Here is an 18646-nt window from a genome sequence, read left to right on the forward strand (position 1 = left end):
GCCCTTGGAAAAACATTGACTTTGAATCTGGCAAACCTGATGTCCCATCTCTGTCTATTCTGTCCTCTACCCTGTTCTTTGGTGTTGGTTTGTGTTTTATTGCTCAGCTGACAGCTGTACCTTCACATATCCTTCTTCCTTTGTGCTTCCATGTTGGGTTTCCCATCCTACTGTAAATATCATCTAGTTTGGAATACTCTAGTCTGGTAGGCATTGGAAAATGATTTGGGAAGCAGAGGAGAGTGCTGTCATTTAGGCTGTTTGAAGACCAAAGGCTGCTCTGCCTTTGCCTTGGTGAAAATCACAGAAGCACTGAAGGAGGGAGAGAGCCTAACCTTGGCAGGAAGCAAAAGGGTCAGATGCCAGTTGGATGCTCCTTGTCTAACCTAAGGATGCCAGCAGGAAATGTAGTTTGAGGGGAATTGGAGTTGCCCATTCTAGAATTGTTCTGCTCACATCTTTGGGGATGTTGGCAGGATATTTGTGCTTTCTGTACCATAGCAGGTGAAATTAGGGTCCTTTCTTCTCCTTGCCTGTCCAACCCATCTGAACAGCTCTCAGTGCTGGAACTGCTCCCTCTAACCCTTACACATCCCTGAGCCATCCAGATCTCTCAATGGAGGAAATGACAGTTATTTATAATTAAGCCTTGACAAAAAATGTTGCTAATGTCAAGGGAATGGCAGGCGACAGCCAGAAAAACATCATGTCTCCAGAAGAGGGACTGCAGGAATATCCCTCTGAATAGGGCTGACGTCGGCTCTTGGAATTTGGACAGCCTGGAAGACTTTGGGGCTATTTTTCCGAGATATCATAGGTCAGGAATTGATGCTATTTTTAAGTCTGTGTCCCCCGAGCAGCTTTGATGAGTGAAGGAGACTTTCTCTCCCCCCTCCCCACCCTTATGCTCTATTTCTATGAAATTTTTGCTTCTATTCCTTCCGAGTCATGCCACAAGTATGTCCTTCAGGTTTGTTTATCCTTCTCACTATCTGTTCCTCCCGGCCTGCTCCCGCCTTGGTTGGGTTGGAGGGGTGGCGTCAGCGTGGCGCGTGTCTGGGATGCTCAGGCCAGACATCACAGGCAAGGGATCGAGTTCTCCTAATTTGTCCTTTCCGGTTGGGAGAGTTTTCTCTCCACAAGCTGATGTGGCTGGGGAAAGTGTTCTGGGAATGCTGCTTTGTGGTGGGAGATTTCAGGGCCTGGTGAAGACAAGCTGGTCATCTCATCTCGCCGCATAGCCCAGCCAAGATCTGTCTGAAGTAACTGAGTCTTCGGAGCTCCTGGGAACATGGGTGAGATGCCTCCAGCCTGGGATGGTCTTTTGGGGCTCACTGGTAGGCGAGAGGCAGGCAGAAGACCCTGATTATCTGACACCTCCCATGTCAGCAGTGGCTTCTGAAAGCCTTTGCTGTTTCAGGTCCAGGGAAATAGCCCTTCGGTTTTCCCAGCTCTGTTCCACATGCCACCGTGCTCTAGTTTATTTCTGGAATCCTTTATTTTTTTCCATTTTTTTCTTCTTCTCTTCAATTTGCTGTAGCAACTTTTTTCTTTCTAAACAAGCCTGTTGGTGTAACAGCTTGACTAGGGATCTTGCCATTTCAAACAAGAAAGGAAAAGGGTTTCCTTTCTCACTTCACATCTGAGATGAGAATGTGCCTTTTTCCCCTTAGCCCATCCTCAGCTCCATCCTCCTGTCTGTCATCCCATGTAGTGAGGAATACACTAATGGCCATCACTGCTAAAGGACCCCACCAGAAGCAGCTTGTTCAAACAGAGCTGGTGTTCCTTCATGGGGAGCCCAGTGTACAGAAACAGCTGTGCTCCCTTCAGAATCTCTCCACACAGCTCAAAGGTGCCAGTTGCTCCTGGAAGCATGGGAATAAATGAAATGCTTTCCACCACCTTAATGTTGCTGTTGGCCTCATGCTGCAGGTTTAGTCATTCTTATGACATATTTCCACACTGGTGTGTTTCCATCATCATTCCACAGTGATGTATTTAAAGCCTTTCCATGAGTTGTTTTTTTGTTTTGTCTTGCTCAGAATCTCTTAAATGAATGGCTTCACAAACTGTGGGTCAGGGTCTTTAAGTTTTGAAGACTTAGAGACAAGTCATAGAAATGTGGAGATAATGTCTGCTACCTGTCCTAAGCATGTCTCAGCCCATGAGGTTGATGGCAGAGATGGTGGAAATGGTACCACTTAATTTATAGAATCATAGAATATCCTAAGATGTAAGGGACCCACAAGGATCATTGAAGTCTGTTTAAAAGGGTACCTGACATTTGCAGCACAGTCCAAGACCCTAAAATTCCATTGCTATTATTATTATTGCTGATATTAGGTTAGACTTTGATTGTTTTGCATAGTTGAGGACATAAACTCCCTAAAGACCAATGCTGGGATTGTTGATGTTCTCGTGAATGTGATACAGTCTTTTGACCTGTGCAGAAACACTCACATAGAGGGAAGAGTGGAACCTAAATTTCCTGACTGCTACCCACCTTTCCTAGCCCATTACCTTCCTGTGGCCTTTAGAAATGGATGTCTTGGATATCACATTCCAGTGTGTTTTCAACTCTTTATTCCCAGTTCTGAAGACAGGAGGCGAGACCGCCAGCAGTGTTGTTAGGAGACTTTCCCCTCTAAACTTGCCCTTTGATGAATCTGGCTCCAGAGATTACCCTCTTCTCATTAAGCTTATTTTGGGAAATCTTGCTTTTTCCTCTGCTGGCTCCTGTAGACATCCCAAACCTCATCTGAAAGATCCAGATCATGAGCAGAGGGGGCAGTCTTCTCCAAGGTCCATTTTGAGCAGAGCTGCAAGAAATTTTTTTTAATTTTTTTTTTTGAGTGTGTTCCAAGACACCTTTTGCTCATACTTTTCCTTGTGCTATTCCCTGGGATGTGTTTTGATGAGAAATGTGCCTAAGCACTGCTGGGACACCCTTGTTTTTACCACATACTGCTGTCTCTGGCATACTGGTTTTCCTGGGGAAAGGGATGGAATGGAAGGCCAGATAGGCTAGGGAAGCCAGAGAAGACACTTCTCAGCTGACAAACTCTCTCTGCTCCCAACAGTAAGGTGTGATGTCCATTCCTCTCTTGCCCCATATGAGGGGCAGCCTCTGAAAAACCCTTGTTAGAAGCATTTGGAGTTCCGGATTAAATCTTCTCTCCTTCCAACTCAAATTCTGCTTTTGTGATGCCAAACCCCCTCTCTTTTCCCTAGCAGGACCAAACTCTGCATTTCCTTCTCCTCTCATATTTTCTCCTCCTGTTTTATCATATTTTATTACTTATTCTCATATTTTGTGTAGCTTCTTTTGTCACCATAATTGGAAAGCCTTGTCTAGGAGTAGAACTCACCAACAAAGCTACTGTAATGAGCAAAACTTCTTCAGGTTTGCATGAGTGCCTTCCACCCACACCCAAACCCCTCACTACATGAACTTGCACCTTACAGAGCAGAGTTTGCAGTGTCACAGGACATCCTGTGGAAATTCTGAATATTTCAGTGCTTTAACACGCTCTCGGTTTCAGAGCTAAGGATGTCTCCATGTCTGGTCCAGACGCTTTTCCCTCTGCAACAAAACTCACCAGCCCAGGTTCCTCATGTCAGTTTGCAGGAGACACTTGGCACTGTCAAACCAGCCTGAGTTGGCAATGGTGGCAGCTTGGATCAGGGGAAAATCCTGTTTTTAGTTCCCCTTGGGATGCCTTTTGCAGCTGCAGTGTGCCTGGAGCTCTGGGCTTTGTAGTTTTCAGAACCGTAGCAGACGGCCAGCCACTCAGCATCACAGGCCTCTGAGCACCAATGCCAGCCCTTTTCCCTGGCAAACAAAACTCAGCAGCCCAGGTTCCTGATTGCAGGAGCCACTTGGCACTGTCAAACCAGCCCGAGTTGGCACTGATGCCAGCTTGGGGCTGGGAGGCATCCTGCACAATGCGGAATTTCAGGAGCCAGCCTGCCACTCCGGGCCACAGGGCCCCGAACACCAATGCTCCTTTGTAGGATGTCTCTGAGTGGCTCCCACTTTTCCTCCTCGCTCTGTTTAGAATGTGTGATGAATATTTCCTCTCTTTTGACATTACAGGGCTTACATGAGTGTGAAGGAGCTGAAGGAGGCTCTGAAGCTGAACAGCACCCATTTCCTCAATATTTACTTTGCCAGTTCGGTGAGGGAAGAGTTGGCTGGTGCTGCCACTTGGCCGTGGGACAAAGAGGCCCTCAGTCACCTGGGTAAGTAACTTATCCCATTCCTGGGGTCCCAGAATTATTGGTTTTCCTCTCTCTTCCTCGACTTGGTAAATAGAGGTGGATGTGTTGTGCCTCAACATTGTGGATGTTTCATACGAAGGTCACAATAACAGGATTTGGTTGTACCAACAGCTGCTGCTGCAAGGAAAACAGCTGTCTATTCTCTGAATCCATGTGGGTAGGGTTGTGAGATTACCCACTGACAAGGGGCTTCAACATTGTTATGAGAAACTTTTGATGGTGAAGGTAGTGGGACTACAGTTTTACCATAAGTGCAGGCTCTGGAGAGAGTTCTACTCACATTTGGTTTCTCCTGAACGTTCAAGGTCTATCTTTTAGTATTCTGGAGACAGTGAATTTCACTCTGCAGCACATAATAGCAAACAGATACAAACCAGAAGTGTCAGTGTTTTCAGAGCTGAGATGGCTGATTTCAGCAGCTCCAGGGCTGCTCAGGCAGCAGCCAAAACTGGCCACTTCCGAATCCAGCTGCAAGTGTGAGGATAACTATCAAATTTTACCATGTTTTTATAACTTGGCCTACTACCTGCTGGAGGCAAGGTTCTCCTTGGCCTCAGAGGATTCAGGGCGGACCCTTAAGGTCATCAGTCCTCGTAGGCTGCAAAAGAGCCAAAACGTCTGCTGGTTCCCTAGAATGTGGTTGTTTTGTGCATTTTCTGCTATTTCTGTTGTTTCGCTTCTTCCTGCCTCTCCTACCACCTCTTCAGTTGTTGGAGTTTTCTGGCAAAGCCCTTTACATTTTGCAGTCAAAATGTCTAAAGTGTTTCTCAATAAGTAACTGGAAATAATTACTCCCGACACCTGCACAGCAGACCTAGACCTTCTGCTTTTACAAGTGCGTGATGTTCAACCCTGAAAAGTTTTATACTGCTGTTAAAGACCTGTTTCAAAGTTCCTTTGTGCCAGTTTCCCTCCCTCAATGAGTTTCAGGGCTGTTTTTTCGATAGCATATTGCTACAGCTGCTTGTTGAGGAAGGCAAATCTCCATGAAATTTATTCTTTCAGCTTCCAGAAATCACTTCCAAGGCTCAGCTTGACAATCATCTGACTGCAGCAAGTGCTTCAGCCACACACATTCCCCTCAGACCTCTCCCAATGGCCTGCAAGCCGTTGTACAGAGGGGTAATTGGGGTGACTGGTCTCATCAAAAGCCTTCGTTTAGTTCCAGTCTCTGAGCTTGTGTCCAGCCAGGGAGATGACACATGGCACCATCTGGAAATGCTGGATCAGGGCTTTAGTGTGGAGGTTCAGGGGAAAAGGGGTGTTGTCTTGACTCTGGTGCCAGAGCTGTGAAGTATGAAGCTGGATCTGAACTTTTTTGAGTCTCTGGCATGAACTGAAGACTTTGGTTCAAGGCTGTCCTTGGTTTTAGATTTAATGAGCTGGGGAGGGCGAGTGGTGGACTCTGTTCTCCTTTAACAGTGAGCTGCACCACATCATCATTTGCTTTGTACCATGCACAATGTACATTATTGTTCCGCACAGGAGATACTCAGGACTGAGGAGGCCATGAATGTGTGGCTTTTAACAAAAGCTCTCACTAGAGGCTAATGGAGCATCTGAGTGTAGATGTGAAAGGAAAGCAGTGAGTAAAGAGAAGGAAAAGCCTTGGGAGGAGTTAATGGCAGTTTGTGAAAAATTCCGGAGCTTAAGGACCTAGCTATGGCCAGGGGTGGAGACAGGTCTATACACAAGAGAGGGGTCTGTCTCCAAAAAGACAGACTCCTTTCCTTGTGCTAAATCTTGCTAATCTGTCTATCCTGACCTTAAAATATTAGCGTCAGCACACATCACCTGCACCCCTCTGGCCATTGTCTGCTCCCATGGAGCAGAAATGCCATGCTGATTTTTCCCTGCAGACCTACAGACCCTCCATGCTTTAGTTCTCTGCATGAATCAAATTGGTTCCTTGGCTTGTCTGAGAAGCCAAACTGCCTCTTGTCTGCAGAGAGTCTTGGTCAGATTTTGCTCTGTGTGTTTCTCTGAACTGTGCTTTCTTAGATGTTTTCAGGAGAAGCATCATGAGACTTTTTCTTCTCCAGCTGCCTTCCCTTTTGCTATTTTAATACTTTGCCACAGCCCAAAGATCACTAGATTGTTCTCCATCATCTCCATCTCTAGAAATTGTTTAATCTGCCACCTGGATTTTAATCTCCTTATAAACCATTTTTTCATGGTTTTGAGTATGTTTCTCAGGAGGGTCGACCTCACCTTCCTGTTGGTGTCATCACCTTCTGGAAATCTTCAGTGAACTTCGTTTTTCATCCCCTTCTCTTCACAATGCTTCTTTGGGGCTACCAGAAGGTACTTGACCATTCATATATTGCTTACCTACAGTTCTATTGCTCTCCTCCAGACTTTTTTCCTGAGGAAGTTTAATTTTCAGGCAGCCTTTCTGAAGGCTTGGGGATAGTTTACCAATAATGCAGCCAGCAACAACTACTTTCATTGAAGCATAAAAGACGATTACTGGCTTGGAGTGCCTGAAGTGGTCTATGAAATTTCTATAGACCATGTTTCAGCTGCTGTGGAGCTCCCAGAGAAAGAAAACTTGCTGCCAGCAAGCAGCAGAGGTAGGTCTCAGGTCTGTTTGCACCACTCCCTGTGACTATACTGTCTGTCTCAGTCTTTCCACCATAATCACAGTGAGTTCCTCACAAATTCAGATTTCTTGGAGTCTTGAATGAGTTTTCTGAGAACTTAGAAGTAAATATTTTTAACTACAAAGCAGAAGGAGTTGAAGAAATTCCTTTAAAAAAAAAATCCTTAACTTTCTGTGGTGGAAAGCCTTGTTCAAAAAACCCAGTAATGTAATAATGCAGATGCTTTGAACTTCGTGTGTAGCTGCATGTGAACTGCATAAACGTGGTGAAAAGGCAAGGGAATGGTGAACATTTGATGTTATAAATACTTTCTGTAGTTATATAAGCTGAGGCCAGCTCATATATCTGGCAGAGGTCAGTGGATGCTGAGGGAGGGCCAGCCCTCCCATCCGAGGTACCTTAGGCAATGGCATCTTCCTGTCTGACTAACTGTCATGCATTTGTTCCATTCATGGCTCTGACTCAGTGTTTGGGGAAGACTGGCCCTGCAATGCAGGTTCAGCTTTGTGGTTCACTGTTTAAAGGTCCTGTGGTTTCTTGGGAATGTCCTCTGGGATAGCCCTGACCTAGGAGCAGGTTGGCTTCTTTGGGACTGGCTTGGGCAGGAGTCCTTCAGCATTGCCACAGATCCTGGCCAGCAGCAGAGAATGTCCTGGGAGCAGGAGCTTCGAGGGCTGTGGGAGTAGAGGAGGAGCACAGTCTACACCAGCACAAATCTGATGGGCTGGGCATCTCTTGTTGGTTTATCAGAGCGGCCCTGGGGACATTACCAGCTCTGCAGCTGGAGAGACAAGGTGTTGAGGAATCTTTCCAGCTGCCTGGATGTGGTTGGGTCAGCAAGTCCAAAGAAGTCTCTGGTTCACCTGCCTTGCAGTACTGGACCCCCCTGATACCAGAGGGATATGGAAGTTTTTAGCTTTGTTGTGTGAATGCTGACCTTGTGAACCTCCTTAAGCTGATTCTCAGGCACTGAAAACCCAGTTTAGCTGATTCTCAGGCACTGAAAGCCAAGTTTAGCTGATTCCCAAGCACTGAAAGCCCAGTTTAGCTGAGTCTCAAGCACTGAAAGCCCAGTTTAGCTCTTTGCCCAGGGCAGGAGGAGGCAGAGGTGAGAAGGGAATGCCTGATCTGCAGTGGAGAGAGAGAAGGGAGGGTGGTCCTGTTGGGATGTTATGAACACTTCCACATCTTGCCTTCACAGCCAGGATCCTGCAGAGGGGAAATAGAACTTCCTGGTCCAAAGCTGGGAGCACTCCCAGCTCATCAGGGAGCAGTGGGGACAGGGAATGAAGGGATAGGGATGTTCTGGAAGGCAGAGTTCTCAGGCTGTTTCTAATTCTGCCATTTAATTAGTTGTTAAAATGAGTACTAAAAATATGATCGTCCTTGTGGAGTGTGGGGGAGGAATGGAATAGGGGAAGCCAGCAGAGAGGAGGGGAGGGGACAGGGTACTGTGGCCTTGGCATCCCTCTCTTGTGACAGCTCTCTGCCCCCCTGTACTGGAATCCCATTTATTCCACCACATGGGAAGAGCATTGGGTTTCTGCAGGGAGGAGGGGTGGCTGCCTGGTCCCAGGATGCCCTGTGCCCCTGGTGCCCAGCCCTTTTCCCTGTGGTTACTGCTGCAGGATGCATGCAGGGCTTTCACATCTCATTTACTTGTTTATGAACACTATTTTCTTTCTGTGTGCACATTCCTCCTTCCAGACCTTTGGGCAGGCAGCCCCCTGCCTTGCTCAGGCTTGGGTTTGGCTGTAGAGATGCCTTTTCTTTCTGTTCTCTCTTCTCTCATGCCCTGTTTTGATTGAAATGAGAAGCAGCTTTTCTTTTATGTGCCCACTGGGTTTCCCATCAATGGGATGCCCTTTGCTATCTATAGCATTTACTAGGGTGGTAATTGAGAGGGTGATGGCTTCCAGAAACCTAAGAGTTGACAGGACAGAACACGAAGGTCCCAGAAGGATTTTTCAGCCTCTGTGCCTTCTTGTCCGTCTCCAGGCAACTAAAGGGTCAAGAGCTGACTGATGGGATGCAAAGTCCTTTGCTCTCTTGTCTCACAACTAGGAAGAAAGGGAATGCAGCTACTTTGTGTGACCCATCCTTTGCCTCGAGCCCTGGACAGAAGATCCACACTGTGGGAAGGAAGAGCAATAAACATGAATTTTGAGCTAAGAAACGGTGCCACTTGACAGGTCAGTGGTGCCTCTCAGCCCTTCCATGGGCCACACACGCAGGGTGCTCCGCAGAAGATGCCACCCTCATTTCTCCACCCCTTGTTGGAAGGGCTTGGAGAGAACTGCTCAGGGAGTCTCTGAAGGTCCCTTCCCAGCCCCCAGCTTGGTGTTCACCCAGCGTGGCTCCCCCAGGGGAGTCACAGACCTGCTGGTGCCTTGCCAGGGACACTGTGGTCTGAAGAAAACCCTCTCTTGGAAGGAATGCCCTGCACTCGAGGACATGAGTGCACGGAGCTGATCCAGGAGCAGATTTCAAGCAGCCTGTGTGGCTGGAGACAGGATCACACTGTGGCCACCTGCCAGCTCTAACTTTGCTGGCAGGGCAGTGATCATCAGCAGCAGAGATGCAGTAGCAGAGGCTCTGCCGTGAGGTAGCTGGCACAGTAAATCCTCCAGGGCCCTGCAAAGGAGGGAGCAAGCTGTGCTGGAGCCAACTATTCACCACACTGCCATCCAAGCTGTCTGGGTTAAAAGTAGTTGTGTAAAAACAGCCTCCTGAGGTATGGAGGGGTTGCCTGGAGTCAGCCTGGGCACATGCTGGGGTCTGCTTTTAGCACCCCTGTCTTGTTGATGCTTCCCAGCCCTTGCTCCTCCACTGTAAGGCAGCATGAAAAAGTGGATGGAGTGTGAAAATGAGAAGAGAAAAAGGGGGGAAATGGCCAGTGAAAAACCTCAAAACAAGGAGAAAAATGAAGAGATTCCAAAGCAATTTTAATCTGGACAAAATAAAGGAGGCGAATAAAAGGAGGCCAACGAAGCAATTTTTTTTTTTTTTGTTCTTGAGCATCTTCTGTGGACAGTTTTCTAGCAGATGTGGTACAGAGCCATCAGCACAGGGTGTGCATCCCAGGTCAGGAGTTGGAGATGCTGGCAGTGAGCAAAGGGAAGGCTCTGTTCCACCTGGCTTTTGTCACTATCCTTGATCCTTGTTCTTCCCATCACAGATGGGCTCAAAGGAAAGGAAAAACCACTTGCCCTGCAGCCACAGTTCAGCTTAGGGCAGGATGATCATGGCTCCTGTCCATGTTGCTGCTCTTGGTATGAGGTGGCAGCTCTGGGGCAGTTTCTGGGGGACTTACCTGTGCCCATGCTCCAACATCTTTGACAGCTGAACCTGCACCCAACTGGATTGGAGACAAACTGCCCCTCTTGTGTCCCCATCAGTCAGGGGCTGGGGTACCCCAGTGAAGAGGAGTAGGTTTGTGCTGGTTTGTGAGGATCCTGATGGGTTGATTTGCCCCTTGCTCACATGCAGACCCCTCTGAAGGGGAGGAAGAGATCTTCAGAAGATATGTCTTGGGAAATCCCACTCCAAAATACATTGAATTTGGGTCAGGTTTGTGGTAGAAGCTTAGTGGATTTGAACAATACCTCGTGACACTTTTAGTTTACCCCACAGAGTCTGGTTTGGAGGTGGAAGCAATAGGTCATGGGTAATTTCTCAGCAGGGGCTGGGGGTAGTGCACCTCAATCTCCACGTGGATTTTGGCTGAATCTGGCTTCTAGTTGGTGCAGCTAAGTGTGTTGGGACATGGCTCATCACCTTATTGTCCTCACCTGCCAGGGCAGCTGGCCTGCCTTAGACAACTGTCTGGGCCAGGGAGGGACTTCTGTCCTCTGCTTCAAAAGATGATCCCTGTAAAGGCACAGCATGGCTCAATGTGGTGCTCTGGCTCTAAACCTCCTTTGGAGCTGTGTGATCCAAAGCAGACACTGAATTCCAACTGTGCAAAAAGATGCAGAGGGCAGCAGTAGCTGAAATGATGGAAGATATTGAGGGGGAATAGAGTGGGGGGGAATAGAGAAAAACCACCCACCCTGCTCCAACTCAAGAGGGCAAAGGAGCCTCTTCCTATCCTATGAGAGGCTGAATAGTTCCATCTTTGTGTGTCCATCTTTGGATCTCCATCTGGCCCCTCGTCTGGAAGCACAACGAGCGGAGTTTTACCTCTCCCAGGTGAGTAGTGACAGATGCCCACTGTCCCTTTCTTGCAATGGTGCTCTCTGTACTTGCAATTCCAGGTGGAGTTGTCCTCAACCCTGCTTACTACGGCATGCCTGGCCACACCAACACCATGATCCACGAGGTGGGGCACGTCCTGGGGCTCTACCATGTCTTCAAGGGAGTGAGCGAGAGGGAGTCTTGTGATGATCCCTGCAGGGAGACCACTCCATCCATGGAGACAGGAGACCTCTGTGCTGACACTGCCCCCACCCCAAAGAATAAACTCTGTCGGGATCCAGACCCCACCAATGACACCTGTGGCCAGACACATTTCACAGGAACACCCTTCAACAACTACATGAGTTACACAGGTAACGAGTAATCCTTGCTGGGAGTCACAGGGGGTCACCTTCCTTAAAACTTGGGTTTCCCTCCATCAGTAGTGCCTTTCCTCACTCCCTAACCAGCAGGGAACCCTCCTGGTGGATTGGGATGTCAGGCAGTGCTTGCAGTAGCTGCTTAAACACTTTCTTCCCTCTGGCTGTTTCTATCCATCCCTCTCTTCCTGCCAGTAGGGTGCTGGGCATGCACCAAGGCTGCTCTTGTCCGTGTGTGCCTTTGTTCTCCAGTCCTGAAGTAGTAGGAGTAGTAGTTGTTGTTGTTACTATTAATATTAATACCCTCCTGACCCCTTTTGGCATAGTTCCCAAGGCATGCCCAGGGGGCTGGCGTTTCCCCTGCCATGCCAGGAGTAGCAAAGCTGCAGGAGCAGTTCCATGCCCCAGGCTGACCCTCCTGCGGTGGCACTGCCCAGGTGCGGGGACCTGGAGCCGCTGTGGCAGTGCCATCTTGTGGCTTTGGGGACACACGACACCAGAGAGCCCCGGCAGCACAGCAGCCCTCCCTAGAAGTCCCCGAAAAAGTTTATCCAGGAGCAAAGGGCGCATGTTGGCATGGCCTAACTCTCGGCCCTCTCTTGTACCCAGATGATGAGTGCACCAACAGCTTCACCCCCAACCAGGTGGCCCGCATGCACTGCTACCTGGACCTGGTGTACCAGCGCTGGGGACACAGCAGGAAGCCAGCGCCCATCCCGATCCCCGCCATGGTCACCGGGCAGACTCAGCACTCCCTCAGCATCTACTGGCTGCCTCCCATCAGCGGCATCCTGCACGAGAGGTGAGGCACCGTGCTTCTGGGCTTGCACAGCAAGGGACACGGGGTCTCTGTGCTCCCCTTCCCACCCTGCAGAGCCCTGGGGCACCAGAGCCAGGCTGCTGCCACGGCCCCCTGGCACATGGGCTCTCCTGCAAGCTTCCCGCTCTCGGGGTGCCGGGAGGGGAAGCCAGAGAGCATCAGCAGGCAAAGCCAGCCCGAAAACCCCAGAGTGCAATCAGGGGATGAAAAATGAGCTTCATTTAGCACTTATTGTATAAAGTAGCTATTTACCAGGAGGAAATGCAGCCTTGTGGTTAAGGCAGGGAGCTCGAACCGCAAGAGCTGGGTCTCGTTCCCAGCGCTGTCATGGGCTCGCAGAGCAGCTAACTGGGGGTAAGTCAGGAAACTTTTCAAGCCAGAGAAATGATGCCAAGGAGCCAGAGCTGTTTGGCTGTTGAGGAGTGCACAGCCATGAGTGTTGGGTGGATGTCTGTCTATTCCCCACTAAGGGAGCCACCAGGACCTGGAAACACCACCAGTGTCTCTATTCAGCAGCCCCTCTTACTAATAGATTTCAGTTTCCACCAGATATTAGGTGGTGAGACTTTATTTTTAGGGGCTTTTTTTGCTTATGGGATCATAAGCACGTACATAAAGAGCTTTTGAACTTGTTTTGAAGCTGCTTCATAAAGCTGTCTTTTATAATTAAAAGGAAAATGCTGTTTGATGGCAGCTGGGGCACTCTTGGGTCAGTGTTTGCTGACTTTTCAAAGAATGGGTGCTCTCTACAATGGCCCTTTTGCTCAGGAGTAACAAGAGCACATGCATGTCACTCCACAGACAGGAGAGGCTCAGAGTGCTGGGCAGCCTGGAGTCATCCAAATAAACTGCTTTGTTGGGGAATGAAGTGATTTGGGAGCAGGAAAACATGGGTCTAGAAGGGAGACCCTTTGGAACCATCCCAAGTTGTCTCTCATAACTGTCTCAGGAGCTGATCCATTGTGGCAGTCCTGAATCCCCTGAGAAGAACTGGTCAAGAAAAGTGGATGAGGCTGGCCCTTATAATAGAAAAGTGCCTTTTTCTTTTCTGGAGAGCATGGCAATTGATATTATTGTGACTGGTTTGCATTGCAATAATGCTGAAAGCCAAAACTTGACTCTGGGTTTAGCAGAGAGCACCTTATTTGCACCCACTCTAGTCCAGAGGCATTGCCCTGGGATGTGTGGGGTCTGTTAGCTCTGACTGGCAGGGATGGGATCCATCCAAGACTACCCAGAGAGCATGGAGAAGAGGAGAGATTAAATCCAGCCTGTCCCATGAGCGCTCATATTTCCCTGTCTTTGAAGAAGCTGATTGCAAGCAGGATGGATTTACCCAGGGAGATTGAGACCTTAGCTCTTCTTCTCCACCTCCCTGTGTGGTGGCACCTGGGCACATGTGTCTGGGGAGTTGTCTGTTCCTCCTCAGCCATGTCAGGGTGTGTGCTGTGCCAGCAGGGAGCAGGACAGGCTGTGTGACAGCTGTGCTGAGGATGGCACCTTCCGGCAGTACGTGCACGAGGCCTCTTCCCCCAGAGTCTGCGACTCTTCTGGCTACTGGACCCCAGAAGAAGCAGAAGGTAAATGTCTCCTTGTCTCCTCTTTCTTCCTGTCTGGGAGTCCCCAGGCAGAATCTTTCTGGTACAAGAGAAAGAATTTTAAAATTTTTTTTCTTTTAGAGAATCAGTTGTCTTCTGTAGTGCAGGAAGGATTTCTTGGTACCCGGGAAAAATCTGGTAATGGTCAGATGGCTTTGGACAAATTGAATGGCACCCCAGTATTACCCCAAATCATTGTTGAGGTGTTGTTGAAAGATACTGACTGAAGGGAAAAGCACTTAACTGAAATCAGTCTTAAAATACAGATCTTGGGACCTCATTCAAAACCTCAGGGACAGTCACAGACTTTAATGTAGTCTTGTTCAAAGAGAGCAAGAGGAGCTCTGTGCTGAGTCCCACTGAGTCTGTGCCAAGCCCTGGGCAGTCCATTCCTCCCTAGCCGGGCCAACTCCTGCATTACAGGAGCTGGGCATTACAGCTTCCCTTGTGCTGAGACCCAGATGTTGGTTTAGAGACCCACCTTGTGGGCACAGTGGTGACTTTCAGGGTGACACAGTTGCCATAGGAGCTGTTGGGCTTTTCTTGCTGCCTCAGCTCCTCCAAGAGCAGAGTAGAAGAGGCAGGAGAGCAGGGGAGCTGATCCTGGGAGCTGAGTGAGGTGCATGTGCTGAACCATGCGGAGCCAGGAGACGTGGTTCTGTGTGTCTGTAGTTATCACAAGTGCTTGTTTGCTCTGATGAAAAGAGAGTTTGTGTGTTTCAGAAACTTTTAGACTTGTCTTATATGGGTGAAGGCTTTGAATTGGTGCTGGGCCCTAAGAAATGCTTTCAGTGGCTAATGAAGACAAGGGTGTTTCTACTACAGAATGATTAATTCCAGTGATCCTTTTTGGGTCTGAAAGGCCAGCACTCCATTTCTCTTGCTGAGTGCTTATCCACCATCAGGGGAGGCAGGCTGGGGCTCTGAGGTTAGCCTGGGTACTATCCTGGAGGATCTTCTGGAAAAACAGCCTGGAAAAGCAGCAGGTCCTACTTCCCTGCTTTGGACCTGGCCCCTTCCTAAATATGACCTGTCCTAGCCTGTGCTTGTGCAAAGCTTCAGTCTCTGCTCTGCTTGGAGCATTCAGGTGCCCTTGGCAAAGTTTCTGCACCGGTGAGGCTACAGAGCAAGCTTCACCTTCCTCAGCTGTGTCTAGGCTGTCCTTAGATCTCTGCACTGTGTCCAGCTGCAGTGTGGATACCACTGTTCCCATTTGAGAGGGCTGTGAGTCACCAGGTCTGCTGGACCTTGTGTATATGTGCAAGTTACTCAGGAGCTGGGAGACCAGTGGGGATTATTGCTTTCCAGGATGTTAGGGAAGGTGTCACCAGGTCTAGGACATGTGGGTGTGTGGTTATAGCCTGGAGGTGCTAAAGCAGGCTATAGGGTGTGGGTCTGCTGTGAAACCAGGTTTTCACCATCTCCCTCCCTGTCCTAGGTCCTCCGGACGTGGATCAGCCCTGTGAGCCCAGCCTGCAGGCTTGGAGCCCGGAGCTGCACCTGTATGACATGAACATGACGGTACCCTGTCCCCAGCCGCACGGCTGCATCCTGGAGCTGCGCTTCCTGCACCCCGTCTACCCCGACTCCCTCACCCTCTGGACCACATACCTCTCCACAGGCTCTCCCAAGGCCCTGTCTGATGTTGAAATCCTGACAGAGCAAGGGGAGTCCATCCACCTGGGCCCCCTGGACACCTTCTGCGATATCCCCTTTACCGTGAAGCTCAATATCCCTAAAAAGATGATTGGAGTTAAAATCTACACCTTTGACGAGAGGATGGAGATAGACACAGCCCTGCTGACCTCCAGGCCCCAGAGCTCCCTGTGCTCTGCCTGCAGACTGATCCAGTACCGGGTGCTCCGTGACCCCCCCTTTGCAGACGGGTCCCCTGCCACCCCCCTGCAGGGACATCGCCACTTCATGGACACGTGAGTCACAGGCTGCTCTGTCTTGGGCTGAGTCAGGTTTGATTACCTCCTTGTGTCTTCTCCCTTGGAATCCCTGGGTGGTTTTTCTTCTGTTTTGGTTTTCCTGCTGTCCCCCTGCTCTGGGAATTACTGCATCCATTGAGCAGGGGTGTGGCAGACCCACCATGCTAGCACAACTCTTCTCCATGAGCCCAGTTAAGTAGAAGGAGCTCATTAAACCCAGAAACATTTTCCCCATCAATACAACCCATAAAATTGCATTTCCCCCATCAATACAATGAGTAAAATAATTACTCGAGCTAATTCCACTTCTCCCCAGGTCAGAGCCTTGGGAAACAAGCAGCATGACCTAAAAGAGACTCTTTTCACAGGCTCTGCCTCTGGCAGAGTATGAAGACATGTCAGATTTTGGTACTGAATGGATGTATACACGTGATGTCTATAGTTGTGATGAGCAAATCTCAGTGCTGCAGATGTTGCTGCTCCCTCAAGTTCTCTCTGTCCCTGCAGGGAAGTCACTCCTGGGCAGGTGTACCACTACCAGGTGCAGGTGGTCTCTGGGACAACCTCAGGAGAAGCGTCCCCACCGCTCGTCCATGTGCATGGAGCACCCTACTGCGGAGATGGGAAGGTGGCCACGTAAGTTGGAAAGCTCCTCAAGCTCTCAGCTGAGGTTCTTTAAGCTGTCAGATCATCCTGCCCCAAAGGAAAGCAGCAGGTAGGTCCTCCATGCTCAGATACATGGCTGAAACTGCTGCACAAAATCCCTCCAGCAGACTGAGCTGTGGAGCTTGTGTTTTGTAAAATGCTATGTGCATAGGAGATGGAGATGGTCTGCATGAGGGGTCCAACCTGAACATCATCTGTTCTTGACTTCAGAGCTTGGAGAGAACTGTTGCAGAGTCCAGCCCAAAGGATCTGCCTTTGGAAGTGGGCAGGATAACTTTTTGCTCAGGACCCTGCAGGAGCAGCTTCTGCAATGAGCACAGTCCCACATGGTGTGGTGTCTTTAAAGAGCTGTCCAGTCTCTGCTCAGAAACCCCAAATAATGAGGGAAGCCCAATGCTGAGAGAGCCCAATGCTTCACCTGCTCTGCCTGGGAGACAATTATTTCAGATTTCCTTATTTGAGCTTTTTCAGACTTCAGCTTCCAGGATACTCAGGATCACTTTCATTTGAAATCAGTTTTCTTAGCAGGGTAAGGAAAGGGAAAGGCAGAAGAACCTTTTGTCTCTCCCTTCTCCTGCCTCCTTCTCCAGCTCCCACTGAAACCCCAGCCCCATTTCAGAATCTCCTTTCTCCAACACTTGCTTTCTCCAGCAACAGGTCTTCCTAATGCGTAGCTCTATACTTTTTCCATTCTCCCAGAGTTCTTGCCTCAGTTTTACAGCAAAGTCACAGTACAATCATGTCTGCTCCCAAATGCTGTGACTTCAGCCTCTTTTTATCCCCTGGCAAGGTGTTTTCTCTTCTCTATCTAATTCCATGTATGATTCTTCCTTTTGAACTGCTTCTGTAGAAACAGAACCAAGATAAGGGGTCCTCACTGATGACTGGGCAGGAGCACAGGGGTGTTGAGTCAAAGGTGGTAATAATACATCTGGCTGTTGCCCTCTTAGGAGCCTGGAGGAGGAATGTGATGATGGGGACTTGCTGGATGGAGATGGCTGTTCCAGGAAATGTAAAAAGGAAAAAGGCTTCAACTGTGTTGGTGAGTCCAACTGGATTGAGACAGGCCCAAATGGATTGGCTCCTTTTGAGGCAGGAGCCAAAACTGTACATTATGCACACTGCTCCTTAGAGCAGAGGGCCATGCGCCTCATCACAGCAGAACCTGGATTTGCAGCTGGAGTGATCCGTGGGTCTTGTGGTGGGAAAAACCCCAGGCTAATGAGACAGCAAATCTCTTATAATGAGAGAAGTGTGTGGCTGGGGCCTGGTTTGTAAGCAGCTCACCCCTGTTCTCCCTGCAGGGGAGCCAAGCCTGTGCTACGTTCACAATGGGGATGGTGTGTGTGAGCCCTTTGAGAGGACAAGCAGCATGCTGGACTGTGGTCCCCACACTCCGGAGGGGTTTGTGGATCTGTGGGCAGTGAGAGCCTACTCCTCCCATCAGGATGCAAAGTCCTGCCCTGTTTCCCTGGTCACTGGAGAGCCTATGGTGAGGGTGAGTGAATTCATGGACAAAAAAAATGACAAAGTCTGTGCTGGGGAATACACAAACAAAATCAGCTCTGGAAGCACTCATTGATTATTATCTTCCCAACCAGGGACTGAGTGGAAGACTTGGGCATTGCTCACCTTCCTCTTACATCAGTCCCTGAGTTCAGGAGCTGCAGTTCATGGAGAGGTGCTTCATCCTGCAGGGAGCACCTCCCCAGCCATCATTTCACTGAGCAGTGACCACCCCATCCCACCGGCCAAACGCTCAGCTTGGAGCATGTGACTTGTCCCACTGTTGGCTCAAAAAAAATCCTGTCAGGCTGATACCTTATAAGGTCAGGGCCTGAAAGGATGAAATCACACACACATCAGCATCTGTACTGCTCCCAAGCCCTCTGATCTGAAGCCAAGGAAAAATCAATGGGAGAATTCCCATCTTTCATATGGGCTTTGGAGCAGAGCCTGGAGGGGATTTTGCCTGATTGGTGTTAACGTGGTGTGTATGTTCTTTCCTAGCAAGCTGAAGAAAGGCAAGAAATATGTAAAGAGATCACATTTAGCCCTTTACACATGTGTTTCTACTGATTTGATGAGAGGAATGATATTCTTGAGACCTTCAGCAGGATTAAACTGCCCAGATACATGTCTGATGGGGTGCCTTGGGCTCAGGTGTCTGTTCCTTCCCAATGAC

At 49.2% G+C, this 18646-nt stretch overlaps 1 protein-coding gene across 3 annotated transcripts in view; it reads left to right on the top strand.

Annotated features, from left to right (window-relative positions):
- PAPPA2 (pappalysin 2) overlaps positions 1–18646 on the top strand; it is an 89063-nt gene that overhangs the window by 24173 nt on the left and 46244 nt on the right. For 2 of the 3 annotated variants that reach the window (XM_074546334.1, XM_074546337.1), the window contains exons 3-10: positions 4100–4245; positions 11144–11437; positions 12053–12245; positions 13719–13843; positions 15300–15792; positions 16303–16431; positions 17412–17503; positions 17766–17959. In XM_074546334.1, the coding sequence (XP_074402435.1) occupies positions 4100–4245; positions 11144–11437; positions 12053–12245; positions 13719–13843; positions 15300–15792; positions 16303–16431; positions 17412–17503; positions 17766–17959 (1666 nt within the window). The remainder of the gene's footprint in view (positions 1–4099; positions 4246–11143; positions 11438–12052; positions 12246–13718; positions 13844–15299; positions 15793–16302; positions 16432–17411; positions 17504–17765; positions 17960–18646) is intronic. The other variant, XM_074546336.1, reaches the window with a different exon arrangement.

Source organism: Zonotrichia albicollis, chromosome 8 (genome assembly GCF_047830755.1).
Source record: "Zonotrichia albicollis isolate bZonAlb1 chromosome 8, bZonAlb1.hap1, whole genome shotgun sequence".
Taxonomy (NCBI): domain Eukaryota; kingdom Metazoa; phylum Chordata; class Aves; order Passeriformes; family Passerellidae; genus Zonotrichia; species Zonotrichia albicollis.